The 27554-nt window shown below is 52.9% G+C and overlaps 1 protein-coding gene and 1 long non-coding RNA gene across 33 annotated transcripts in view; one reads left to right on the top strand and one right to left on the bottom strand.

Moving 5' to 3' along the window:
• DDR1 (discoidin domain receptor tyrosine kinase 1) overlaps positions 1-14453 on the bottom strand; it is a 17594-nt gene extending 3141 nt beyond the window's left edge. Inside the window, exons 1-16 of one of the 31 annotated variants that reach the window (XM_023624168.2) lie at positions 14045-14179; positions 12500-12773; positions 10870-11035; positions 10371-10459; positions 7974-8112; positions 7779-7881; positions 7356-7584; positions 5812-5959; positions 5438-5546; positions 4765-4951; positions 4419-4665; positions 3783-3878; positions 3518-3669; positions 2440-2605; positions 1487-1597; positions 156-400 (exon numbers count right to left, since the gene is read on the bottom strand). In XM_023624168.2, the coding sequence (XP_023479936.1) occupies positions 156-400; positions 1487-1597; positions 2440-2605; positions 3518-3669; positions 3783-3878; positions 4419-4665; positions 4765-4951; positions 5438-5546; positions 5812-5959; positions 7356-7584; positions 7779-7881; positions 7974-8112; positions 10371-10373 (1935 nt within the window). In that variant the 5' untranslated portion in view covers positions 10374-10459; positions 10870-11035; positions 12500-12773; positions 14045-14179. Of the gene's footprint in view, positions 1-155; positions 401-1486; positions 1598-2439; positions 2606-3517; positions 3670-3782; positions 3879-4418; positions 4666-4764; positions 4952-5437; positions 5547-5811; positions 5960-7355; positions 7585-7778; positions 7882-7973; positions 8113-10370; positions 10460-10869; positions 11036-11590; positions 11716-12039; positions 12135-12228; positions 12265-12395; positions 12774-14044; positions 14180-14285 lie in introns of those variants that run through there. The other 30 variants (XM_023624170.2, XM_070245177.1, XM_070245170.1 and 27 more) reach the window with 30 other exon arrangements.
• LOC138919621 (uncharacterized) lies at positions 11127-27554 on the top strand. 2 transcript variants are annotated; one of them, XR_011429953.1, is made up of 3 exons: positions 11127-11271; positions 17159-17289; positions 26611-27554. It is a non-coding gene; the product is annotated as an uncharacterized lncRNA (long non-coding RNA). The 2 variants fall into 2 exon arrangements; XR_011429954.1 differs by lacking the exon at positions 11127-11271 and adding an exon at positions 15710-15927.

The raw sequence follows: 27554 nt of genomic DNA, 5'->3' as shown, positions 1-27554 counted from the left end.
ACTAGGAGGTTACAAGGTTCACCAAGGTCATAGGGTCAACTGGGATAACACAGTCACAGATGACAGGCTCCTGGCCAAGGAGGATGTGTGAGTATGGCATCAAAGCCCCAGACAGACTCAGACACTACAGATGGCTGGGCAGGGATCCTCCTTACCTCCCCAAACTGGCCCTCGCCAAGCTTCTCCTTGAAGCGGAGCCGTGACCGAGGAAAATCCACTCTGGGGGGCCCATCCCCTGCCACCCCTGGGGGCAGCGCGGGCACAGCATAGGTGTTGCCCCCGGTGACGCCCTGCAGGGTGACAATGTCAGCCTCGGCATAGTGGGGGACGCTGTTCTGGGGAGGTGGGGGCAAAAGCGGGGCACCCGGCTTCTCAGGCTCCATATAGTCCCCACTGCAGGCTGGAGGAGTGAGGGGAGAGAAGACAGGACATAGGCGTCAGGAGCAGCCCCTGAGAGCCACGGTTCTCCACACTCCAGCCTCCCAGGGGCCCCCCTGTCTCCCAGTTGGGTGAGAAAATAGGTCTACCCTCCATCTTCCTGGTATTCCACCCACCAACCTCAAACCAGAGAAGACAGCTCTTCCAGAGTTTTCAAGGCAATGGAAATGGTTGAGCGAAGAATGTCATAAAGTCTTATTCTGTAGGGATCCAGCACAGCCCAAGAGCCCATGAGGTAAGTCTTGGCTGGAAGAGGAGCTCCTCTACCCACCCTCAGAAGAAGGATGGTCCCAGCCATCCAGGCATCTTCCACTTTCCCAACCCTTGTCCTACTCCCCACCGGCCCCTTCCGTTCATTTAGCTGTTCTATCCCCCTCTTTCAGCCTTGGCTCCCTGCCGCCATGGTTACCCAGACCCTCCCTGAACCAACACACCAAGCTCAAAGACAAGCAGAGACAGGGGCAAACAGAGAGGGAAGGGGGAACAGTTCCTCAGAGCCCACGCAACACGGAGTCTACAGACAGAGGGGAGGAAGCAGAGCTGCCCCTCTCAGCCCAGGGGAAGGGGCGACAATGAGACGACAACAGTGAGGAGAGGAGCAGCAGACAGAAGGGGCGGGGTGTGAGCCTTCACCTCAGGGACTGCAGAGAGGGGACACATTGGGGGAGAGGGCAAGCACCCAGGGGGAGAGACCCTCCTCCTTGCAGCTCTAGAAAGAGGAGAGAATGAAGGAGGAGTTACAAGAGAACCTGGGCCACCACAGCAGCCTCCTCTCTGGCTCTGGAGAGCTGAAGAGATGGCATGGAAGAGGAGGAGGGGGCAGAGCTGAGAACCAGTGAGCTCTCCACTCCTCAGCTCCAGGGGAGGCCTTAAAAAGGAGCAAGCAGCAGCAGAGGAGAGCTAAGGGCACAAGAGCTTCCTCTTTGGGAGCTCAGGAGAGTAAAAGAGGCCACAGTGGGGAGAGGAGGGAATGCAAGGTGTGAGGACTTTTCCCTGCTCCAGTAGAGGTATGGGGAGCCTGGCGGAGCCCAGGGGCAGAGGGGCTTACCCTGGGTGTTGGTGGGTTTGGCCCAGGCGGGTGTGGGGGGGCCCGGGCCTCGAGGGGGACGGGCGTAAGTGGCCAGAAGGAGGCGGTAGGCCGGATTGGAGAGCAGCAACGCTGTCGGGAGAAGGAGGAGGAGAGACACGGGGAAGGGATGAGACTCAAGGCTAGACACACAGGGAGACCCGGAATAGGGCGAGACCAGGGCTGCTGGGAACAAATGTACTAAGAGACAGAGACAGGATAAAACAAGGATCTGGAGAGCATTGCAGAGCAGGATGAATAATGAATGGATAGAGAGATGACGGGTGAACAAGTAGATGATGGATGGATAATAAACAAATAGTTGGATGGATGACAGATGAATGGCTGGATGGTGGATGGACAGATGGATGAATGATGAATGGGTGAATGGGTGTATGAACATAGATGGATGGATAATGGATGGTTGGATAGATAGATGAAGAATGGATGGGTGGTTGGATGGATGGACGAATGGATGTATGAATATATATGGATGGGTAGATGGATGATGGATGAATGGTTGGATGGTACATGGATGGATGGAGAGATGGATGAATGGATATATGAATACAGATAGATGGATAGATGGATGGATGGATGGATGGAACGAACATGGTGAGTCTAGGAGGAAGGAGAGGAGTCAGGAAGACACAATGAGACGGCACAACAGAGAAGAGAGAGAGATGTGTATGGGACACAAAGACAGGATGAGACCACTGGGGATCATGAATGATACATGGGAAATTCTTGAGAGAGATTATATGGTTGGGATATGGAGTGATATAGAGGGTGGTGACCAGGGACACAGAAATAAGAAAACAAGTTGAAACTGGGGAAGACAGGCAAAGAAGGGACTGGGAAAGAAGAGAGAAGGAGATACACTAAGAAAACAGGCAGAGAGGATGGAGGTGGGACTGGAACAAGGCAGGTCTTACCAGAGCCATTAGGGACACTGGGAGCAGAGTGGGGCGGATTCCCACGAGGCCGGGGCTCCTGGTAAGGGGGTGGCTCTCGAGGTCCTGGGCGGTTGTTGATGAGGATGGTGTCCCCAGGGACAGAGAGATGAACCGTCAGCTCCTCTTCTAATACCCGACGCTCGGCCTTGACATGAGGAATGGGAAATGTTAACTGCGGCTGCCGCTCAGCACATACTTCCCAGCTCTTTGTGAAATGCTACACCCCCGTTCTTCCCTTCAGTCCTCACAACCATCCTATAGTTGTATCTGCTATTAATTTACCATTTCACAAGTAAAGAAACAGAGGCTCAAGAGCATTTAAGGGAATTCCCTGAGGTCCCACAATGGGATTCCAACCCAAATCTGACCAGATAATTATGGAATTATCCACTTAATGTGCATCACCACCACTGGACTCTCTCCCAGGAGACACGGGAGTGGGGCGTGCCAGACGTCTTCCGGCTGCTTCTCTAGCTTCACTCTCCACCTTTTTCCCCCTGGCATCTGCCCCAAGAGGTTGACCAGTGTGGACTGCATCAATCGGCTTGGTTCGAGTTGGCAGAGAGGAGCTCCAACAGGAGTTTGGAGGGTGGACAGAGAGTGAGGCCAGGGTGATTATTCTCCCAGCCCCTCCCCACGGGGTGGACTCGGGCTCCCACATGCATGAATCAAAGTCTGCTGCTCCTCTCACAGTGCCCTCTCCAGATTCACTCCTCCTGGGTTCCGGTACCTGCTGCCTCCCCTCACCCTGCGGGCCCAGGGATGGTGACAGCTCTGCGGGACCAGGCCTGGGGAGCTGCACTACTCCTGTGATTTCCACACGCCCACCCATACCTTCGTAAGTGGTCTCTTTACTAAGCCCTCTTCTAATTATTATAACTAGACTGTGCTTTGTGCTCCCTGCTGGACCCTAACTAATACAGGAGTCCCCACACACACTGGCCTCAGCCTGGCCTCAGCTCTCCACACCCACAACCTGCCCACCCCTCTCCAGGTGGCCCAACCCCAGGGCTGGGGTAAGGGGAAGGACGGGGTGGGGGTGACCCACTCTGCCCACCTTGCTGAGGAGCCTGCGCCAGTGCAGCCGCCAGAGCATGAGGGCGATGATGAGCAGCAGCAGCAGGATGATGGCCACGAGGCAGCCAATGAGGATGGCAGTTGGGCTCCCCTCAGCCTTGGCCACAGGCTGCTGGCCCCGGGGCTCCAGCTCTGGCGGAGGCAGGAGGGTCAGAACCACAGGAGGCTTCCCACCCAAGCTGGCCCCAGGGAGGAACAGGGGCACAGGACCCACATGCCCCAGAGGAGGGCCCAGGGTTGCTCACCCAAGCTGCTGAAGTTGGTGGGAGGTGGGCCAGGGGGCCACCAGGGGGCTGGTGGGAAGGTGCCCCCCAGAGCCAGAGAGGAATCATTCACAACATCTGGGGAGAAGGAAGAGAAGAGAGGAGGGAGTCAGATAGGGAGGGGGAGACCAAAGGGAGGCCTACCTGCATGGGACCTAGGAAATTCAACTATCAGGTGGGGTAGCAGGAGTAGGGCTGATACTCAACATATGTACCAATCAGAAGCCATGGTGAGAACAGGGGCCTGGCTGTGGGGATGTTAACCTTTTAGTTGCTGGATTGTGGGGAGATGCAGGGCTCCTGGGGGGAGCCCAGGGTGGGGCCCCTGGGTATCAGGAGGCTTAGAGAAGAGACTAATTCTCAACCAGCATAGAGTGTTTCAATATTTATCAGCCAGCAATGTCAGACTGGCTCAATATCAGTCACGGTAAGGGTCTCATAAAGGAAAGACAGATAGGTGGGGGAAAGAGGGAGGGAGGCGTTCACATTATTTTGGGCAGCACTGCTTTTGAAGTCTCAGGGATGATCAGTAGACATCGAGCCAGAAGTGGATGTTCTGGGGCACTGTGGGGCTGGCGATCCCAGAGGCTGGGACCCAGGCATAGACCAGGGGCTTACCAGAGATGAAGGAGATCTCACTGAAGAGTAACCAAGGCCCAGCAAAGAGGAAGCGGCACTGCAGAAAGCGGCCCACGCGGCCACCCAGGGGCACTGACACTGTCCGGGCTCTCGGGTCCCCCAGGCTGCCCCCCAGGGCATGGCGCACAGGCTCCCCCTCCCAGGCCATGGCAGGGCCCCGCTTAAAGCGACACTCCACCCCGCCAGGCAGGCGGGCTCCCAGCGTGTGCATGTTGTTGCAGTGGACCTGGGGGGAAGAGGGGAGGGACACAGGATCAAGACCAGGAGAGCCCGGCAGGCCCCTGCCCTGGTCTCAGAGCCCTCACTGGGGGCTGGACGCACTCACCTGCATGGCCTGGAAGGCCCTCAGCCGGTCAAACTCAAATTCCATCTCCACGTAGCCACTGGGGAAACTGTGGTTGCTCCATCCCACGTAGTCATAGCCTGGCCAGACCCGCAGCTCCTGGCTCTTCCTAAAGTCATCCAGCCCCACCACGCCATCTGCCAGCTGGCCCAGACCTCCATACTGCAGCCTGGAGAGGAGGGGGGCCGAGGAAGAGGTTGGAAGAGAAGGAAGTGTCACCTATCCAGGTGCTCTTGCCCCCGCCAGTGGCCTGGCCAGCATGGCAGCCCAAACCTCCTGTCCGAACCTCACACAGCTCTCTCTTCCCCACCCCCAGGACTATCACAGGGACTTTGCAGTCACATGCTACACAAAGGCACCATCTCTAAGGGGCACCATGCAATCTATGACGTGTGTATTTATTGTTTCAATTTCCAACAGATGTACGTGTCTTAGCAAAGGGGGTGCCCTTTTCTAATCTGCACAGTGTCATATGAGCTAGTGGTCACCTTGCTACCCTTAAGCCTGGTCTTGTCCCTTGACGCCCCACCTAACCCATCCCTCTCCAGAGTTCTTCCACCTTATTGCCTAGATGACTTACCCACCCCCTTCCTCCCCCCACTACATCTTCCCTCCCATCCCTGGCTCCTCATCCTGCAGGGCCCAAATCTTTCACCCGCCAATGGTGTGTGTGGTGTGTCCATCGTAGGTGGAGTCGTTGAGGTGCACAGCCTCAGATAAGTACATCGTCTGCCCCACAGGGGCTGTGTAAGACAGGAGTCCATCTGGGGCAGGGCGGGAGGAGGGGTGTTAGAGGCACGAAGCTCCTGTCCCCCCACCCCTGTGTCGGGCTTGGGTGGGTTTCAGGCCCCTTTCTCACATCCCTCCACAGGCCCATTGGCATGGAGGAGGCAATGTTGGCCAGTCCCCTCCTCATTCAGAGGGACGGCTTCCAAACAGGAGAAAGAGGATCCTGGATGCCCCTCTCCCAGGCCCCACTCCCCAGTTCCCAGGACAGGAAATGAATTCTCAGGGTGCTGAACGACTCACCCTTCCAGAGGCAGCCATATAGCTCCACCCGCAGACAGACACTCATGACCCGGTCAGCCCGGGGGTAGAATCGAACCAGTCGGGCCACCATGGGGGGCCCAAGGTCCTTCAGCACTACTCCCCCAGGGTCCTCATTACCTAAGATCACCTGTGGGCCAGGAAACGGGGTGGATGAGCGGGAAAGGCTCCAGGTCGGATCTAACCTCCCTTAGCAGCTGCTCCCTGGCCCAGCCCACAGTGGCCACAAAAAGACTCATGAAGGGTGGCATTGCACACACAGGGCTGTGGGATACAGCCAGGTGTTTGTACAACGAGGGGCTGCAGCAGAGACCTCTGACACCTCTCAGCCTGGTGGTCTCTCCTCCACCTCCAGGGGCAAGCCTCCCACTCCTTGCCTGGCTCTATCCTTTTGTCTCTAAGCCACTGGTCCCATCGTGCCCGGATTCCACCCTGTCCCTCACAGCCCTGCACCCCTGTTTTGGCCCCCCTCTCTTCCTTCCCCCCATTCCCTCTGTTCATTCAGCAGGCATTAGCTGAGCGTCCACTCTGTGCCAGCCAGGCACGTTCTCAGCGGTAAACATTAGTCCCTCCACTACAGGACTGCAATTCCCGATTCTCAATTCCCGTAGGAGAAACAGCTGCAAAGAACAAGCAGGGGCGTGTGGGGCCAGAGCAGGGGGAGGTGGGCCATCAGAAAAGGCTCTCTGAGGAGGTGACATCTAGGGGAGAATTGACTGGAGCGAGGGAGAGCCTGTGGCCATCTGCGGAAGGAGCTTTCCTGGCCCAGAGAACAGCAAGTGAAAATGTGGCTGTGGGACAAGCCCTAGCTTGTTCCAGGAACAACAAGAAAACCAGTGTGGCCCAGGTGGAGAGAGAACAGGAGAGAGTAAGACATGCAGGCAAGCGCCAGGGCAGAGGCTGTTTCTGCACCCAGGCAGGAGTTTGTTCTAGAAGATTGGAGAGCCAGCGGAGGGCTGGGAACCAGGTGTGATGCATCTGATTTGCATTTTCTAAGTGCACAGACAGACGGATGGACGGACGTAGCCTCTAGGTGGAGATTTGACCCTGGGCAGGAAAGGGCAGAAGCAGAGAGAAGGGTTTGGAGACTACCGCGTTCATCTAAGCTGGGGGCGCCAGGGGCCTGGCCTAGGGCAGTAGAGGCAGATGTGGTGACAAGTGGTCGGATTCAGGAAATATCATGGAGGTAGAACAGACTGGCCTGGCTGATGCTTTGGAAGTAGGAGGTGAGACAAGAGGAAGGGGGATATCATCTTAGCTACAGCCTGAGCAACTGGGAAAATGGTGGTCCCATTTCCTGAGCTAGAGAATGCTGGGGGAGGAGCAGGTTTGGGGTGAGAATGGGACTCGAACTCAGCTGGGAAGTTTATGGTAAGTTTTAGATGCCCATTAGACATCCAGGTGGAAGGTGGTCAGGTTTGCAACACTAGATGGAGCTCAGTGGGGAGGACGGGGCTGGAGATGGTATAAACTGGAGAGTGCCAGTGGATGGGTAGTGTTTAAAGCACCGCCCCTGCCAGCCTCACCTCCTGACCCCAGCGGTCCCTCCAGTCCATCCAGCGGTGGCCATCCCGGGAGTAACGCAGCCGGTAGCTGGGGGAGAACTCCTTGCCCAGGCCCCCAGCGTGCCGCCCCTGGGTGCCCACCAGAGCCACCAGGTGCAGCCGCCGCAGATCCACCTGCAGGTACTCCTCCTCCTTGGGAAAGACAGGCCCTGCGGGGCACCATGCCCCATCCCCGTCACTGCTCTCCAGCCTGGGAGGGGGTGGGAGATCACAGGAGACATCTGGCCCTAGGTCCACCTCTGTCTCTGGTATTTAAAGCCCTCCCCCCAGGACTGTGAGAGTTTCACTGGCATTGGTCCTCTCAGAAGCTTGGGCAGAGGGGTTGGAAGCACAAAGAGAGGGCCCAGGAACTCCCTCCAGGGCAGCCCCAGGTCAGCCAGGTACCTGCTGTGGCGAGCAGCAGTGGAGTCCGACCAGGAGCTGGAGGCAGAAATATCCCCATCTGGGATGGTCCGGTCCTGCATGCCCAGGGCATAGCGGCACTTGGCTGGGTGAACACAGGCATATGGAGGGTCAAGGTCCCTGACTCTTTGTCTCCCAAGCCCCCTCCCTCAGGGGCCCAAGAGCCAGTCTCCTCACCAGGGTCAAAATGTCCCTTCATGTCAGCGTCTCCAGTTGCCACCAAGAGCAGCAGCAGCAGCAGCAGCAGTGGAAATGAGAGGCCCCTTGGCCCCATAGCTTCTGATCCCTCGGGCCTAAGGGGGTGGGGGCAGCATCTCTGCAGGGGACAAAATGGATGGTGGGCTAAGTTAAATGTCAATCAGGGAGATGGGTCACACCCAACAGCAACAGACAGAGAGACAGAATGAACTGCTCTGGGGATAAAAGCAGAAAAATGACAACAATGGTAATTGTTTAGCAGCATCAGCTATATTTTTAGAATGTTTCCTACATGCCAGACACTGGGCTAAACACTAGTTCTCACCCTCCAAGAGCCCAGAATTCTAAGAGAAGGGGGGACCCCAGCACCTTCCAGTCCCACTGTCCTCTGTAGCCCTGCTAGGCCCAGTGTGGTCCCTGGACCAGCAGCCTCGACAACACCTGGGAGCTTGGGAGAAATGCAGAAGCTCAGGCCACGCCCTAGACCTGCTGAATCAGACTCTGCATTTTGACACAATCCCCAAGTAGTCTGTGCCCATTAAAGTTTGAGATATCACTGCTTTTCTTCACTGAGGCCCAGGCAGCTTGCCCCGGCTAAACCATTCCAGCTGGCATCTCCTTATGAACCCAGGGATCCACCTCCCGGCCCTAGCTGCAGGAAAAGCTGTCCTGGCCTGTATTCTTCCCAGAGCACTGCACTGAGTTCTCCAGGCCCTGGGATCCTGAGGGACCCCCAGTGCCGGCCCTCACACCCATACTCTGCCCCTGCCATCAAGTCCTAAGCATCCCGTCCCCAGCTCTCCCCGCTCTGCCTTCACTTCCTAAGACCAGATCTCCTGTCCCCTAGTTCCCACTTTCCGAAGGTAGCTGCCTCTGAAGGAAGGGCCCAGGGCTGAGAAGGCTGAGTTGCCTTGGAGATGAGGGCGGGTCTAAAGACAGGGAAGCCAGGTCACCCCAGGAGGTAGGAGGAGTGGGGGGATACTCCCCCATCCCTTTGTCCTCCTCCAGCTGCTCCCATAATGCTCTGGGGCAGGAATGTAAGAGGCAGCTGAGACCCCACAGCTCTGAAGCAGCAGCTGAGGGAGATGACTGAGTAGTGGGGGGCACCCGGGTATCAAAAGAGAGCTAGAACCAGAGGCATCATGCCTGGTCCCTTGGGGGTCGAGGAGCCCTGCATAGGGGAGCAGGGAGCCGGAGTCCCAGGCGGCCAGCCTCGAATTCCTGGGTGCTGCTCTCCACCCCCACCTCTCTTGGGAACAGCGGGGCCCTTGTTCCCCTGAGTAACCTTCATGCCTATCCCAGATGAGTCATCGGAGCCAGACGGAGCAAAAGGAGCCCCGGGCAGAGATACAAAGACAGGCAGAGGCTAGGAGGCAGGGAGAGACCGAGAGGGAAACAAAAGCAAGAGGTAAATAGAGCAGCTCACAAGCACAGGGCACAGAGCCAAGCAGAGAAACGCACAGACATCTGGGGAAATCCGTTCTCCGACAGCCCCACACCCATTTCTCTCCACTGGGTCAGACAGGCCCAGAAGACCTACCCCAAACCCCTTCCCACCCCATTACAGCCAATTACAAGCCAGGGGCCCCAGACACAGTGCTGCAGGCCCTTTACCCTCCTCCTCCAACCCCCACCCCACACCCCTGACAACAACATATACACACACACAGACAGACTCACAGAGCTAGCTGTAAACACTGGGGCTAGATGTAACATGCACACACGTGCACGCGCGCACACACACACACACCCCTCTGTGTCTCACAGACAACCCCTCACAGGCTTCCAGAGACGGACACTCACATGTGACATCCACATGAATCGGTTACACACACAGACTCCCAACCAGGACAAACAGCCGTGCACGCTCCATCCACACACCTCGGCATTCTCTAAAGTCCAATCCCATCACTTAGTTAATAGGCATCCTCAGACACCTGTGAGGATGAACGGACAGACACAACATGCACCTACGATCAGAGGACAGTGTGAGACACACACTCACGCCCTCAGCACAGGATCCCAAGAGAACTGGGACCCACCCTCTAATACACAAGTTGACCAAGGCAGAGGGAGGTCAAGGGGGTGGCAGACAGAAGGAAACCTGAGTGGCTGGAGTGGCAATTAGAAAAAGAGCTCTCTCTCCATTTTCCCCGTACACTCAGCTTTCACCTGTCTCCACTGTCTGGCTCAATTGGGGGCACACCTATGTGCTCTCAGCAACAGTGAGTCTGAGCACCTGACTCGGGCTGGGGGTGGAGGTGCTAGCAAGGAATGTCCAGCCAGCAGGGGACCTGTGGGGTGAAGGCTGGGGGAGGGGGTGGGGAGAGAGACACAGAGGATGGCGCTCCTTATCTCACGGCAGGACCCACTCACCATCCAGCGTGGATGAGCGGCTGTCACTGACAGGTTAGGGTGTCAGTCCCTCTCTCTGCTGGGCTGTGGCCAGGCTGCCCAATTGGAAGCTGGTTGGGTGGAGGCTTAACAGTTAGTAATGCCCGCAGGGACCGGCCAGGTGAGAGGGCAGGCCCACTTCTCCAGGGAGAGGAGGAGATGTTTCAGTGGGGCCACAGAGAAGCACCTGTCTTCCCCGCTGAGTAAAGTGTGGGGGGGGGGGGGGGAGGTTCTTTCTTCCAGGCTGGAACACACTTCCTCGGGGGTCAGGGTGTTCCCCCCATTTTCAGACATTAAGCCAGAGCGCTGGGGAGGGCGGGCAGGGACAGACTCAGAGGAGCTGGACAGCCAAGTACAGCCCTGGAACATCCTGCCTTCGCTGCCGCCAGGCTCTCACCCTTGGCCGCCGTGCCTCCCCTGCAGCCCCGGGCCGCCGCCCTCGCCCCTCCGCCCGCAGGGGTCCTCCGGCCGCTCTCCCTACCTCTCATCGCTCTTCCCGGCGGACCCAGGAGTCCGGCCCCGGAGCTGGGCCTCCTCGGCGGCGAGGCGAGGGGAGGGGGAGGCGGAGGGAGCCAGGAGCCGGGAGCGGGAGGCGCCGGCGGGGCTCGGGTGTCGGGAGGCGGCTCCCGAGAGCAGCTGTCGGGGGCCTGTTCCGGGGAGAGGAGCCAGGGCTGGGGCGGCTCGGGCCCAGGCGCCGCCTCCCCCTCCCTTCCCCCGCTGCCCCCTCCGCCTGCCGCCGCGCTCGGCCCGCAGCCCTCCCTTCCCCCTCCCGGCCGGAGCCGTGCCCGCCGCTCCCACGCCCGGCGCCGCCCTCCGGCCCCGCGCTCCTGTCCGCGCCGCCACGCCCACCCTGCATTCCCCCGCGCGCCCCGGCCTCCCCCAGGTAACCAGCCTGCGGTGCCCCCAGTACCGCCGCCCACTCGGCGCTGCGTGCCCATCCCCCTCCACCTACCCACAGCCCACGCCCTGGGTTCCCACAAAAGATAACCGCCGAAGCTGAGGCTTCAGGGGGTTAAGGCCTCCCACAAATTCAGGCCCCAGGATGGCATGGCCCCCCTCGAGACTCCCCCCTTTCTGGGCTCAGTTCCTGGCGAGGAAGGTGAAGAGGGGCAGCCCCAGGGCACACGGAAGGAGCAGGTTCCCACAGGCCCGTGCCCAGCCCAGCAGCGGGAGTTTGGATGGGGGAAGGGAGCAGGGCTCACCTGTCCAACCAGCCCCCCTAAACCCACTCTTCTCACCACCAACCTTTGCTTCTCTCTGGCACCCTCTGGGCCTCCCATCCTCTACACCCCTACCTAGATTGCCCCGGAGCCTGACGGCCAGCCCACTCTCTCCTAGCCCCTCCCTCTCTCCGCTTTCACCTTCCAGTTCCTTCCCCCAACTCTCCAGGACCCTCCCCAGTCCCTTCAAGGACCCTGGGGTCCAGACTCCTAGGCCCTGGTTCCCTGCTCAAGGGCCAGGAGTCCTCCTCGGGGCAGACCTCCCTGAAGCCCAGCCAGCTCTGGCCCTGGTGGGGGTCGGAGGGTCTGACCACTGGCAAGGATAGGCCTGGACAAGGTGAGTGGTGGGGAGGAGGAGGAGGATAGAAGCAAAGAGAAAATCAGACAAGAGACCCAGAGAAGATGAGTGCAAGAAGGCTAAGTAAACAAACCCAATGGGGGAGAGAGAACTGCTGGGTGAGGGGAGCAGGACAGAAGAGCTGTGGTGGAAAGTGTTTGACGCGTGGGCCCCACCACCTCTCTCCACACCCCCACACCTGCCAATCACCCGCACAGTAAGATCTCTCACTCCCTTGCAATCTCCGCCCCTCTGCGCCTCACAGCAGATTATAAACTCGCACCCTACGTGCAGGCCCAGACAGCAGTCCCAAGAAAGAAACACGACGTCCCAACCAGACAAGTACACAAAAGCACTACCAGGAAGAGGCCGGCCCTTGGGAGAGGCCAAGGCACACATGGGCACGGACTCCAACCCACGGGTCGGCACACAAACCCCAGGACGCCCCACCTGCTAAGGGGCCCCCTAAGAGACAGTCCCGTGGTCAGTCGGAGAATTGCCTCTTCCCACCGTCCCTTCCTACCAACCCCCCAGGGTTCCTCCGGAGCACCTACCCCTTAGAGACGGCCGTTGGGGAATCTGGGCCCCGAGTGGCTGGGCCGAGGGTGGAGCCGGGCCGGGGGCGGGGCCAAGGTTTCCCAAGTAACCTCACCTGGGCGGACTCTCAGCCCCTCCTTCCAGGAGCTGGGCTCAGGGAAGCCCCCGGCGCTGCGGCCAGGCGCCTCAGGAAAGGAGCCGCAGCCCCTTACACCCCAGTAGGACATTCCACACCCTAGGCCCACGCTGATCTGGGCCAGGTGGCATGGCGGTGCCAGAGAAAGGGGTCCACTGCGGAGAGTAGGGTTAACCATAAAATCTTGAAACCCTTGCCCCCTTGTCTCCCCTAGGAGAAATTCCTAGCCGGTGATGCCCACCTCGCCCCAGCCCAGGGCTGGAGGAGTGGGAGGGATGCAGGGCTGGGGCCCAGCGGAGTCAAGTGACAGCAGAAAGGGGGCTGGAGCCGGCTGGAATGCGGGGCTCGGAGCCGAGAGATTCCCAGGGGCCAGAGAGGGAAATCCAAGCCATCGTGGGGCCCCCAGAGCAGTGCCAAAGACCTAGAACATCCAGTCACCAGTCCGTGGCCCCCAGAGCCCATCCCATATCTCCTGCATCACTCCCAACTCCAGAGGCCCCCATGTCCTCCTAAACCCCAGAGGACTCTCTTCTCCCTTATCCATGCCCTCCCATCCAGGCTTCCCTCCCCTTCAAGCCAATGGCATCCTGCTGCCCAGGAAGGAGGGGAGGGAAAACAGCTGAAAAAATGTGAGGAGAGGCACGTAGGAGAGAGCAGACCACCCGGCCACTGCAGGGAAGCCCAGCAGGACCAGTGAGAGGAAGGATGGACCAGATGGGCCCCACACACACTAGCTACAGTCCCTGTCCCAAGAGATGCAGCTGCCTCTGGGGCTAGCAGGCTGGGTCAGCAGCTGGGGAGAGTGAGAATCCACTGGTGGGGGGCAGGGGGAGGGGGTGGACAAGGCCCTGGGCATGAATCAGACCTTGATACCACTGAATACAAATGGGAAACTGAGGCCCAGGAGTGGAAGAAAGAAGAAGAAATGATGTAGCACTGGGAGAAAGATGAGACTGAGCTCAGCTGTGGATAGCCTAGGGGATGGCGAAAGATGGGACGATGGTGATGGAACTCAGAGAGACAGGAGATAAACTGAGGCTGAGGCTGAGGGGACCTGGGGGTCAGAGAGAGGAAAGGAAGGGTGGAGACCCAGGGCACACACAGCAAAAGGGGGGAAGACTGAAGTTTGGGGAGAAAGGAGCTGGACAGAGCAAGTGGAGTGGAGACGGAGGGCAAAGGGTGGGGACAGTCGGGGGGAAGGCAGGAAAGTGAGCCCTAAGAAGTGAGCAGACACACCAAGGGGACAAGAAATGAGGACAAGGGAGAGAAGGGCCTGGCGTGAAACCGAAAGCTAGGGAAGAAGAGGGATACTGAGGCCCAGGGTTGAAAGGAAGGGACATGGGGGATAAGACGTATAAGAGGCTGAGAAAGATAGGACCACTGAGGGACAGACCAGGAGAGACAGAGGCCAAAGACTGAATCAAACCTGTTTCTTGGCATCAGAATACAGAGGCCCCAGACCTCCCCTTGGGGACATCCTAGGCCCTAAGCCCATTTGCCGCAACTCTATTCCCCATCTTTCTCCTCCTCTTGCTGCCACTGGCCATGCTCCCCTCCTCCCACCACACCTCCAGCTTGGACCGCCTGGTCCCTCCCCGTGAGGGCAGGGCCCAACTCCAATCCCCACTCCTGCCCTCCCACTTCAGCTCTGGCTTCCTCCCTCTCACCTCCAGCTCAGGGTTCTCGTGGGTCCTAGTACCCCCAGTCTCAGGCCTTTGGGGTTCCAGGTCTGGGGCTGCCAAGACCGCCTGGCTTTGTCCGCCCATCCAAGCCCGGGAGCAGCTGCCCGGGCCAGCTGCGGCCGGCTTCGATGTGACCATGGCAACCCAGCCCTGCTCCCCTCCGCAGAGCCTCCAGGCCCCCGCAGAGAGGGAGGGAGCAGCCTGGCCGGAGAGAAAGGGAGAGGAGGCCGAGGGCTGTGAAACTGAACCAAAAGGAGACTGCAGACAAAGAGACCCCAAACAAAGGAGATAAAGGCAGGCAGCGTAGGGAGAAAGCAGCCTTGGCTAGCTGTGGCTGAGAGCTTAGGCTGCGGGCTTTTGGTCCTGCTGAGTGGGGAGAATCCAGGCAAGAGAGCCAGACAGACATGAGGTAGGTGAGGAAGGATGAGAATTGAACAGTGAAGGTCCTTTGGAGACCTCCTTCTGGTCCCTAACAATTCACTTCCTTCTCTCAGGATTCTGTACTCTGCGGAGACTCAGAATAGCACCTTCTTAATGGGCTGCCCCCAAAGTGTTACATGGTGAGCACCCCCCTAATTGCACCAGCAGCCGTAGGAAGTACCTGAGGCCAAAAGGCACCTCCAGTTTTCAAGAACAGCCAACCCCAATTTCAAACATACTCCATCCTGTCACCTCTGAAGTACAAATGTCCTTGTCAGACAATGTACTCCAATTCTCCATTTGGAAAATATGACCCCCAAAGCCAAAGGTGACTGCTTAGGCTTGGAGGGGGTGGGGCAGGTAGGGAGGTAGTGATGACTCTCCCAGCACGGGAGAGGAAGCAGAGCACCAAACGGGCAGGGGAGAAAGCAAGGCTGTGCCTTTGAGCAGAGAGGATTGGAATTGGCACTCCCCATCTAGCTTCTCTTGCTGAGTCCTACAACATCCCAGCTGCCTCACCAGTAACATGGAGAGACTAACACCTGCCCCGGGAGTCTGTTGGGATGATCATGGGAGATGACATCGGTAAAGTGCAGGTCCTTTTGACGGAAGCAACCATCCAAACTCTGCTAAGCTGATCTCCCTCTGTGGCTTTCTCATGGGTCATTTGGGTCTCTGATTTCTACCTCCTGATTCATTCCACGGTTATTAAGTCTTTGGGGAGGGCAGGGGTCTGATGGCAAGAGCTATGAAAGATACATTGGGGAACCCAGCCTACTCCCCATCCTCCAGACATTTACACCCTAGAGGGGAAGCCAGGCATGTACATGTATATGTATATCTACATCTATATCGCTGTCTATTATCTACATCTATATCTATATCGACATCTATATCTCTGTCTAATCACAGAAGGCAGCATGACCTGTGTGGTAGTCAGAGCTGGAAGGGGCTGTGGAAACTCAGGGGAGGGGCAGGCCAGGCCCTGCGGAGTAGGGCAGGAGGCGAGATCCAGGAAGACCTCATGGAAGTCTTGGAGCTTGAACTGGGCCTTAAGTGAGACATTTGCTGAGATGAGGCAAGGCTGTTCCCGGGTGGAGAAGCTGAGGGAACAACAGCAAGGAGGCGTGCCCACGGTTCTGTGAAAATGCAGCTGTGACTGGAAGACAGTCTGTCCCGATGAGTAAGCCCAGAAAGGCAGAGTGAGGTGAGGTAATCTCATTAGTAGTTTGCCTTATCCTGAAGGTGAGGAGGAAGGGCCTTGAATTTTCAGCTGGGAAATGGCATGATTAGATTAGTGTTATTTTTAAAGTGTTTTCTGGCAGAAACATGTTAGATGCACTGGCTGGGGAGGAGAGGGCGGGGGCGGGGTTAGTTCCATCTTTATCTTGTCCGCATCCGCCTGGTACTTCACCCCAGCCCCCCAGCCAGGAATGCCAGGAGGAAATGGTGACATCCTACAGGAAGGCAGTGCACATGCCAGGTATTTTCCTGGTGTTTTCATCTATCATTCGGTTGTCTCCTCAGGGCCTCTGAGGTGGGTGGGGCAGCGCTCTTCACAAAAAGGGAACCAGGCCCAGAGAGGTTGTGACTTGCCTTAGATCTGTGGCAAGTTACTGCTTCCCACTCAGGACTTCTCCTAGATTCCTCTGCCTCATTCTTCCAAAAGGGGGAGGAGGCTGGGAGGGGCATCCAGAACGGCCTCTGTGGGGCTGGACTAGACACTGCCTGAGCCTTTTGAGTCCTGCCCCACCCCCCCAACCCCACCTTTGATCCGTTTTTTGTGGGCCTCATGGTCTCTGCAATGAAAAGGAAGGCCACAGGGGGGCGCTCGCTTCACAGGTGACCAATACTAATTACCAGAGGAAGTAGTGAAAGCCTGGAAGGGAAAGAGACTCGAGCCTGGGCTGGGAAGGGCAGGGAAGAGCGCTGGAGGGGCAGAGAGCACCGAGAAATGAAAATGGCTGAACGGAAGCTTAAGGCTGCTGCAGGGCTCATTAGGGTGAAACATCCTGATAGTCATAGATCAGAAGTATTGTTATTTATAGACAGAATCTTAGAACCTTCACTTTCTCTTTTCTGTGGTCCTTTGCCAAAGCCTGTGGCATTCTCACTAGCCCTTGGCCTCTTCCTGATAACGGCCACTGATTATCTAGCCTTGCCAGGTGCCAGGCTCTGCCCTCAGCAATTTCCCAAGTCACCTCATTTGGCCCTCACCGCAGCTCGGTGATGAGGCGTTTTAAAATACTAAGGCAGAAACTGAGGATCAGAGAAGTCAAGTAACTTGCCCACAGACACATACACAGCAACTGGCAGATCCTGGAATTCAAACCCAAGTCCTTTTGACTCCAAAGCGAAGGCTAGGCTGGAGGGTCTTAGCCACCATTATTCTCCCAACTCTAGGGGTCTGTAATAAATCCTTATCCCTTCCTTTATAGTGCTTGAAGATCCTCTAACTTCCTTCCTCTCCCAAGAATACTGGTGGCCCAAATCATTCTTCTTTGTGTACGAAGGATGTACAGAGATCTGACAATGGCAAAACATTTGCTCAAAGTCACTGGAAGTCAAGGTCAGTGCTAGGATAGTGTTTCTCAAACTGAGGTCCCTGGACTCCTGAGGACTCATAAATGCCCAGTGAAAGTTACTAAATTCCGTGTTTTTGTTTCATTGGGAATTTTTTTAAGGTGATATAAGCATGCTCTGGATCATATGTAACTGATCTTGGCCCTGCATGTGAGTGCCTGCATTTGTCCTTGTTTACCTTCTTATGGTCAAGTTAGCACTTCTTTAATTGTCTGGGTTGCATTTTTACCAAGTCAAGTTCAGTGGATGTGTATTGACAGAGATTTCTCAGTAATTCGAATAGACACAGGTAGGGGGAGAATTAAGTCATCACCGGGCACACAGTGGAATATGGTGTCAATTTCAAAAGCACCCCCATTAGGCAGTAGGTGTTCATGTCTCCAGCAGCAACTTGATTTCAGAAAAACACCACCATTCATCACATCAAATTACTGTTAGTTTAAATTGCCCTTCTTTTTTGTTTGTGTTTGCTGCTACTTTGTTTTGGTTTTATAACTGCTTAAAAGCACTGAAGCATCAAGAGTTCATGGTTAGCTGTGTTTGCACACATGGTTTGCACAACATTTAAGTCAAGTTCATGGGAACCGTATTTCTTCCAAATATGTTACTCAAGTTCTAGCCCTCAGAGCAGGGCTACACTAAACCTGGGCCTTCAGAGGACTGCAAAGGAAACCTGTAGTGATGGAATCCCTGTTAAAGGCCCCAAATCTCCCCACCCTCAAGATCCAGTGCAGGGAAGTTAGCCTGGGACTTCTAGGCTACCAAGGCTGCAGGAGGGGAGGAGTGGCTCCACAAGTATGGAGGTCATAGGGCAGGAACCTGGGGAAACTGCAAGGAGGATTTACATGACAAAACCAAGAACTGAGGTGAGAATGTGTAGAATTTTTCCAAATAAGTATACACAGATTTTTTAAGGAAATGGCAGTGTCTGTGAAAATGTTGAATGTGCATAATTTTACTCAGAAATTCTACCCCTAGAAATTTATCCTACAGATAGATGTGTGTACATTTGTGCAAAGATGTGTACAAGGTTTCCATGCCAAAATGAGGGAAAGAAGGAAGGAAGAAAGAAAGGTGGATAGTGTCCTTAGAAGATGAGGAAAATACTAGAGCTCTGCTCTGTCTCTCCACGATGTGAGGATGTAGCAAGAAAGGCAGCCATCTGCAAATCAGGAAGAGAGTTCTCACGAGACATCAAATCTGCCAGCACCTTGATCCTAGACTGTGGGAGAGAAATATGGTGTTTTGTTCCAGAATCCTGAGCTAAGGCGGTCGGTAAACAGTCCTCCATCCCTTAGGAAGACAAATCTGAGGTAAACAGTTCCTTAGAGGGTCCTGAACAGTTTTAGGTCCCAGTTGCCCCCAACAGTAATCCACAAGTTAACACACGCTTTATCGGCTCTTTTCCTTCCCCATCTCACTCCTCCCAGCCCTTCATTTGTGCTTCCTGGGCTCCTCTCCCAAATAAACTACTTTTATCCAAGTCCTTGTCTCAGGGTGTGCTATTGGAGACACTTAAACTAAAACAACCATAATTGTTGTGGCTCTTTACCCCATTTAATGAGCATTTAACTGTCTTCCTTTCTTTTCCTTTTCTTTCTGTTCCTTCCTTCCTTACTTCTCTTTTTCGGCTTATACAGGACGCTAATCCCATCATGGGGTCTCCACTCTCATCACCTCATCTAAACATAATTACCTCCCAAAGCCCCTCCTCCAAATACCATTCCATTTGGGATTAGGGGATCAGCATATGAATTTGGGGGAGACGTAAACATTCAGTGCCTATCACCCCCTCTACCCTTGTCCCTCATTGCGGGGTGGAGGAGGGTTGCCCTTCGAGGTATTGATTCCCTGGACTTCTAGGCTGCCTTCAATGGCTGGGCAAGCTCTTGTGGCAGTAGAGAAAGCCACCAAACAGAGAAGCAGAGAGACCAGGGCACTTGAGTAGTGTTTATGTCCATACATACATATATACGTGCATGTGTGTGCATATGCCCGTGAGTAGGTAGACGCATGTGAGTGCTATAAAACCATATCTGGAGGGAATCACAGAGGTCTAGGGATGGAGGAGGAAAGGAAGTTTTACTTTGTAATTTTCTGTATATTTTAATTTTTTAAAAGGAGCTTAACTAATTTTATATTTTAAAAAGTCATAATTTGGACCTAGCAAGACAGAAAACCAAGACAACAATGGCCCTATCCCAGCCAAAGACCATGGAAAAAATGCAGCTTCACCCCGCCCTCCCCCCCCCCACTCCAATCAGCAGAGGCTGTGAGGAGCCTAGACTTCCGCTGATGCCTGGCCGTGACAGGATGCCCCTTGAGTGCCTCCTCTCCCTTCCTGGGGTGGTGTCAGAGAAGACTAAGTGAGGATCCCAGACTTCCATCCCTGCCCAATAGTGAGGAGCCCCCAACTACTGGGCTTTTCTTTCAGAACTAAAAAATACCATAACCAAAAAAAATTCACTGGATGGGCTCAATAGCGGAGTACCTGTGTGGCTGTAAAAAACGATCTAACATTTGTGTCACTGGGGTCTCAGAAAGACGGGAAAGACAGAACTAAAAAAGAATTTGACGAAAACAATGGCTGAAAATTTCCTAAATTTGGCAAAAGACATAAGCAGATTCAAGAGGCTGAGCAAACCACAAACAGAATAAACTCGAAGAAATCCCCATCGAGACACATCATAACGAAACTCCTGAAAACCGGTGACAAAAAATCTTGCATGTAGCAAGAAATGACACATTATCTGTAGGGGTAAAACTGTTCCAATGACAGAATCCATGGAAACCAGAAAGGAAGTGGCACAACATTTTTTCAAGTGCTGAGGGAAAAGTTCTGTCAGCCCAGAATCCTATATCCATTGAGAATATCCTTCAGGAATGAAGGGGAAATCAAGACATTCTTGGCAGAAGGAAAACTAAAGCATCTGTCATCAGCATACCTACCCAGAAAGATGACTAAAATAAATTATTGAAACGGAAAGGAAATGATAAAAAAAGGAATCTTGGAACATCAGGAAAGAAGAAGCAACAATGGAACAAGCAAAAATATAGGAGGATTACACTTTCTCACCTTTTAATGTCAAGTTTGGCCATGTGACCTGCTCTAGCCAATGAAATGTGAACAGAAGTGTCATGTGTTATTTCTAAGAAGTAACTTGAAAGGCTACTGGATGGTTCTCCATGGCTTTTTCTCCTCTATCACCAACAACTGTCACTGCTCCAGCTAGAGACTGCTCTGCCCTCTGGGTCCTGGAGGGAGATGACAGGGACAGGGCTGTAGCCAACCTGTAATGGACATACAGCAAGAGCAAAAAGGAAACCTTGGATGTGGTGAACCCTTAAGAGTTTGGAGTTTTTGTCACCATAACAAAACCTAACCTTTCCTGACTGTTAGATAATCCCTGATACATTTGCATAGTTCTTTTGTGCTCCCAAACCTTTTTCACGTTATTTGCTTTGACCTTCTCAAAGCCCTATGATTTATGGAGGCCAGTTGATGATAGGTCTATAGCATCTGACACAGAGAGATATATCATATCTATATTGTGATTGCTGTTTGTTGTCTTCATCCACAGCGCCTTAGTAGGCTTGGAATGTCTTTCCAGGCCTCTCATTGTACGTAAATCTAATCTACTCCAGTGGGTGGCTGCTAATTTCTTTGAGGTGACCCCACAGGCCCACTAAATAAGATACAGTGTGTGCCCCATGGCATGTATTTTAAGTCATACTTCATCAAACAAACCCTTCAAATTTGGTGAAAATCCATTGTGTTAATCTATTGCTGTGTAACAAATTACCCCAAAAGTTAGTAGCTTAAAACTACAGTAAACAATTATTCTCTCTCTCACACACACACATGCACAAAAGTAATAATTTATTATTTTTGAAGTTTTCAAAAATAATTGGCACATCAAAAGCCTACCATTTGTCCTTGACACCCAAACTGGACCTCTTCTGGTGTCCTTCTCTCAGAAAACAGCCCACCACCCACCATCCAACTGAACAAGCCCAGTTTCTCCGAGTCCACCTGGACACCTCGTTCTCTCTTTTATACCCACATCCAATCCATCACTGGGTCCTGTGGATTTTACTCTGTAAATATTTCTCAAACCTGGCCATGTCTTTCTATCCCCCCATCAGCCCTCTTAATTCACATGCTGTCTTGCCCGGAATGTTCCAGGGCTCACTCACCTCCACCCTGGGCTCCTCCAATCAATCCTTCACTACTGACAGAAGAACCTTCTCAAAATGAACCTCTGATATGTTATCCCCTGACTAAAACTCTTTATTGATTCCATTGGTTCTCCCAGAATGAAGATAATATTCCCCAACCTGACCTACAGAGCCCCTGCTCACCCCTGCAGCCTCATCTGCTGTCATGATCCCTCCACTGTTTTCTCTCTGCACCATGAGCTCCCTCCCACCAACTTCCAGGCCCTCCTGGTCCCTTCCCCAGAGACAATGATGCCAATAGGTTCTTTATATCCTTCCACTTGCATTCTTTTCTTCTTTCTTTCTTTCTTTTTTGGTGAGGAAGACTGACCCTGGGCTAAGATCTGTTGCCAATCTTCCTCTACGTTGTATGCGGGATGTTGCCACAGCAGGGCTTGATGAGCAGTACGTAGGTCCATGCCTGATATCTGAACCTGCGAACCCCGGGCTGCCAAAGCAGAGTACACAAACTTAACCACTACACAACTGGGCCAGCCCCTACTTATTAAAAAAGTATATATATATATATATACTTATATATGTGTGTGTGTATATATATATATGTGTGTGTACTATTGTGTTCCTTGCTTTTTTCCCTTAGTATGACTTGGGCGTTGTTTGATATCCGTATACAAAGAGCTTGCACATCTTTTTTTGCAGCTGCGCAGTGTTACACCCTATGGAAATACCATCATTTTGTAAAACCAGCTTCCTATTCACAGCCATTTGAGTTGTTTCCAACCTTTTGCACAAACAATGCCGCAGCAACCCCTTTGTACGGGCGTCATGTTACTCACAAATGCGTGTGTTTGTCAGAAGGTTCATAGAGGTGGACTTGCTGAGTAAGGGGAAGCTGTGATGTTGATAGACTCGGCCATTGCCTTCCACAGAAATTGAATCGGTTTACACTCACACTGCAAGTGTAGGAGGGTCTTCTCAGTATAACTTTTGATAGCGAGCATTTGCCCCTATGAACGAACTGGCAAAATTAACAAGTTGAAGAAACTGAGATCTAGCTAGAGGCACTGTAATTAAAAACTGAAAAAAAAACGAAGAAAATGCCTCCTCTTCTGTGCTGAGAAGAGTTTTAAAGCCGCTTTCTGCTTTCTCCTGAGAGGGGCTTTTGCTTATTGCAGTCTACACGTTACTGACCACGAAAGCCTGTCCTCTGTGCCCTTGTTTGGCAAGTGGGGGGTCCTGCCCTCCAAACTCTAGTTCTATTCAGAATGCTGAGAAGAAAAAAAGCTTGGCTAAATTAGAAAGGCGTGGTATAAAGAAGGACATGGGGATAAATCGAATTTAAATGATTTTTTAAAGGGACTTGAGACATATCAACCACTTGCAACATATGGCTCTCATTTGGATCCTGATTTTCCAAAAAACTGTGTGTGTGTGTGTAAAATAGTCAGAACAATCAGAGAAAATTAATCCTTTAACCTTGACTGAATATTTAATGATATTATGAAGGAATTAATACTGATATTTTGAGATGTGGTAATGCTATTGTGGTTATGTTTCTTTTTAAAAAAGAGCTGTTACTCTTTTTTTTTTTTTTTTTTTTTTGAGGAAGATTAGCCCTGAGCTAACTGCTGCCAATCCTCCTCTTTCTGCTGAGGAAGACTGGCCCTGAGCTAACATCCGTGCCCATCTTCCTCTACTTTGTATGTAGGACGCCTACCACAGCATGGCGCACCAAGCGGTGCCATGTCCACACCCGGGATCCGAACTGGTGAACACCGGGCCACTGAAGTGGAACATTCAAACTTAACTGCTGCACCACCAGGCTGGCCCCAAGAGCTGTTACTCTTAGAGATCAGAGTACAATATTAATGGGTGAAATGACATGATATTTGAGACTGCCTCAAAACAGTGGGGCAGGGGCTCTGGCAGTGGGTGAACTAAGATTGGCCATGAGTTTATACACCACAGCCAGGCAATGGGTACAATGGGGTCTATTATAACATTGCGTCTCCTATTAAATATGTTTGAAATTTTCCATAATAAAAAGGGTGTTTTAATTTAAAATTTTGAATGTTTTAAAAACATATTTACCACCCCTTCTCCCCCCAATAATGCATCCCTAAAGATGCTTGAATTTGCCCATGACATAGATTAGTAAAAGAAGATTTGGAGACAATTTTGCTCATAAAATGATTTTGATAAGAGAAGGTGGGGAAGTTCTTATCCGTTCCACAAATGGAAGCATTGCTCCTGTAGAGATTGGAGCAATGAGGGGCAGTGGGGACACAGAGATGTCTGCCCATGAGTCTGCTTGGGGGCTGCAAAGACCTCACAGAGGAGGTCACACCTGGGCTGGACAGGAAGGATGAATAGTTTCCAGGCAGAGAAGTAGGGAAAGAGCATTCCAGGCAGAAGGAACTGTTATTTGCAAGAGTGTAGAGGTGTGAGAGAGACCACTACAGGCTTTAAGGAGAAGGAAAGAAAAGGTGAATTGTAAGAGATGATATTGGTCAGGCTTATCAGTCAGAATGCTTGTGGCTTCAAGTATCAGAAGAAGCTTAAACAGGGGGCTGGCCTGGTGGTGCAGTTGTGTGTGCACGTTCTGCTTTGGCGGCCCAGGGTTTGCCAGTTCAGATCTTGGGTGCGGATATGGCACCACTTGGCAAGCCATGCTGTGTCAGACATCCCACATATAAAGTAGAGGAAAATGGACACGGATGCTAGCTCAGGGCTAGTCTTCCTCAGCAAAAAGAGGAGGATTGGCAGCAGTTAGCTCAGGGCTGATCTTCCTCAAAAAAAAAAAAAAAGAAGAAGAAGCAGCTTAAACAAATGGTCTGGAAGGTTCCAGTTTAATTTGGTGGTTTGATGATGTCATCAAGGACCCAACTTCTTTCTCTTTCTGCTCTCCCATCCTCAGAGTGTTGGGGTTGCTTCTAATAGACCTTGGTGGGCTGCCACAGCTGCAAAAACCACATCCTCTACAACCGTGTCCAGAGGCAGAGAACATTTCCCAGAAGCGCCCCAGCCAACGTTCTCCCATGTCTCCCTGGGCCTGGGGCCCGGCTCCTAAATCCATCAGGGCAAGAGGAGTGGAAGTGGCATGGCCATCTTAGACCAGTCCTAGTAATACATCCTTTTGTGCTATGAAGGGACCTCCTCCTCCAAACATAGGTGAAGACAGCTCTGAAACAATAAAGAAATATATTTGTAAAAGCCTGGCCACCGCACAAGTAGGGGTGGCTGTTGTGTGGACACCAGAAGTGTCTTCTACAAAAGGCTTCCATGAGACTGAACAGGCTTTCTTGAAGGAACTTGCCTGCCATGCCAAGGGATTTGGATCTTATCCAGTAAGTTCTGGAAGGCCTTTTAAAAAACTGAGCCTGGGCATGATCAGATTTGCATAATGCCATAAAGGATGAGGTGAAGGGGAAGTGAAATTAGAGGCAGCCGTGAGTTGTAAGGCTCTTTTTTGTGTGCTTCTAATTCTAAATCATATACGTTCTAAATCATACAAACCAGAACTGGCAGGTAGATGGATAACCTAGCACGCCTGCTGGATCTGAGGGGCGGCAGGAAATGACCCTCGTGGAGATCTTCCACCATGAGCTTTATGGCTATTCAGCCACAGCGGAGTCAACCTAAGTACAAACAGCAGATCTTAGTGCCTGACTAGGATCCAGGGCCACCTGGTTGGAGGGGGGCAGGGGGCGGGTTCTACAGTTTCAGAGGTCAGGGTGGGAGGGGGCTGATAATGCTTTAATCAAAGGAGGTTCACACAAGTGCTAAATTCTGCCACTCTGCTCCCCGAACAGACCACCGTGTCCCATTCGAGGCACCAAAAGTGACAACATGAGATTCCTAATTGCCTAATTTTAAGCATCATGCCATAAACTATACTCCCATCTATGACACATTCACGTAGGAGGAGGGGAGTTCCAAAGGGCCATCTGTGCATCTCTCGCTGAGACTCCAGGGGAACCACTGACAAGGACTTCGTAATGACCTACTCCCTGACCTGAGGGCCGTAGTGACACAAAGTGGCCCACGTATCCCCTGTCCTGGGCAAGTCCCTCCATTCATCAAAGAAATAGTCTGCCGCCACTGCACAACCACGTGAGCATCAGCTGGGCCTTGAAGTTCACTCATGTCTCTGGAAAATTTGTTGTTAGTGCTGTTGAGTCGATTCTGACTCCTGGCAACCCTGTGTACCCTGAGTGGAACCCTGCCGGGTCTTTTTGCACCATCCCCTCCTCTTCCGTTGCTGTATCAGACAATACTCCACTGCTATTCATAGGGTTTTCATGGCCAATTTTTTCGCAAGTGGGTGGCCACACACGTCCTTCGTCCTAGGCTGTCTAGTCTGGAAGCTCCACTGAAACCTGTCCACCACAGGTGCCCCTGCTGGTATTTGAAATACTGGTGGCATAGCTTTCAGCATCACAGCAACATACAACCACCACAGTAGGACAACCAACAGATGGGTGATGTGGTTCCCTCACTGGGAAACAAACCCAGGCTGTGGTGGTGAGAGCACGAAATCTTAACCTCTAGACCACCAGGGCTGGCTCTCTGGAAAATAGCTTTCAGATTTCTCCACTGGAGAAGTTGCCTATCCACTTACTGCTGCCCACAACCAGGGGCCAGATACAGTATATTAGCCACCTTCTGGAGGCGTTCCTCCAATCTTAGCAGAGTTCCCACCTTGAGTGAGGTTTGACTGACGTGCTTCATGAAAACCCTGGGCTGAGGAGGAGGGTTAGAGGTGGGAGGTGGAAGAGGAAAAGTTTCTGCAGAGATCTATCCTCCCCATAATGGGATTGGCATTTTAAGTTACTGAACTCACTTTATAACATCAATTCTAGAACATTCTACTTGCAAAGTGATATTTTTTAAATTATGCAAGAATATCCCACTTGATAAAAGAATCATATAATCTCATTAAGTCGCATCTTCTGTCAATGTTTTCACAGTGTGTGTTTTCAGATCAACAAACACTGAACAGAGGGAGGAACTGAAAGTTTCTGTATTCCAAGCCACAGAACCAATTAGAAAGTAAGCAAATAAAAAAGGAACTCTGAAATTCTAATGGGAAAAAAAACAATTTATATGTCTGGTTTTTCCTGGACAGGAAGCTAAAATTCCGGGCTGGCGTTCAACCGTGGACGACTGTCAGACTGAGCTGGAGCCTCAGCGGGTCTCTCTGGACTACAGAGCTGGAGCGGGATGTGCAGTGCGGGTGAGGGGGCTCAATCTTATGTTTGTTCACCCAGATGTCTGCACAAGATCCTTTCTTCACCTTGGCAGATGAGGCAAGAACACATCTCCTTTAGCCCATATGGGAGCTGGGAAGACTTTTCACCTTCATGGAAAACCCCAAGGAAGGTTGGTTCTCAAGATTTTCAAGGCCAAGATCCAAACAGTACAGTCTCTGGGTATGCGCCAAGCGCCCCTTGCCATGCCCTCGCTGCCGGGCCTTTGGGCTCTCTTCTGCGCGGTATTCCCTAGACCGACAGAGAATGTGCCTCCAAATCCTCCCCTAGTTCCTCCCATCCCTCCTTCTTCAACCTTCCCCTTCCCCCTCTGCAAATCCCCCTTCCTTTTACCTTCTCTCCAAATTTCCCACCTCCCCATGTCTGCAGTGGCCTGCCCTCCATTCCCCAAGGATTAGCAAATCCCAGGCCTCCTCTTAGATTTTTGAGGTTATCACAGCCACCTGGCCAGTCTCTTCACCATCCAACTTTGCTGCAGGGGATAGAGAGCTTAGAAAGCGTGGTGTGGGGTGGGGGAGGAAGAAAGCTCTTCATGTTTTTCTTTGGTTGTCACTGAGTGTCAACAAAAACCAGACACGTTTAGCACAGCAAGGGTTAACCTGCACTAGGCCCCGGTAGATCAGTGTAGGGGCGGAGTGAGGGGAGGGTAGCCCTCCATCTGGTATGACAAGCTGTCAGCGTCTATTTGCCTGAGAGTTGACAGGCTTCATGCACAAAACTCACTGGAGCAGAAGCAGCAGCCAAGCACGATGAACTTGACCCAATCACAAAGTCTTCAACATTAAATCTTAAGTGGCTTTTT

This window comes from Equus caballus, chromosome 20, assembly GCF_041296265.1.
Source record: "Equus caballus isolate H_3958 breed thoroughbred chromosome 20, TB-T2T, whole genome shotgun sequence".
NCBI lineage: Eukaryota > Metazoa > Chordata > Mammalia > Perissodactyla > Equidae > Equus > Equus caballus.
Note: the sequence above shows the minus strand (reverse complement) of the source record. Positions and strands in the feature narration are given on the sequence as shown.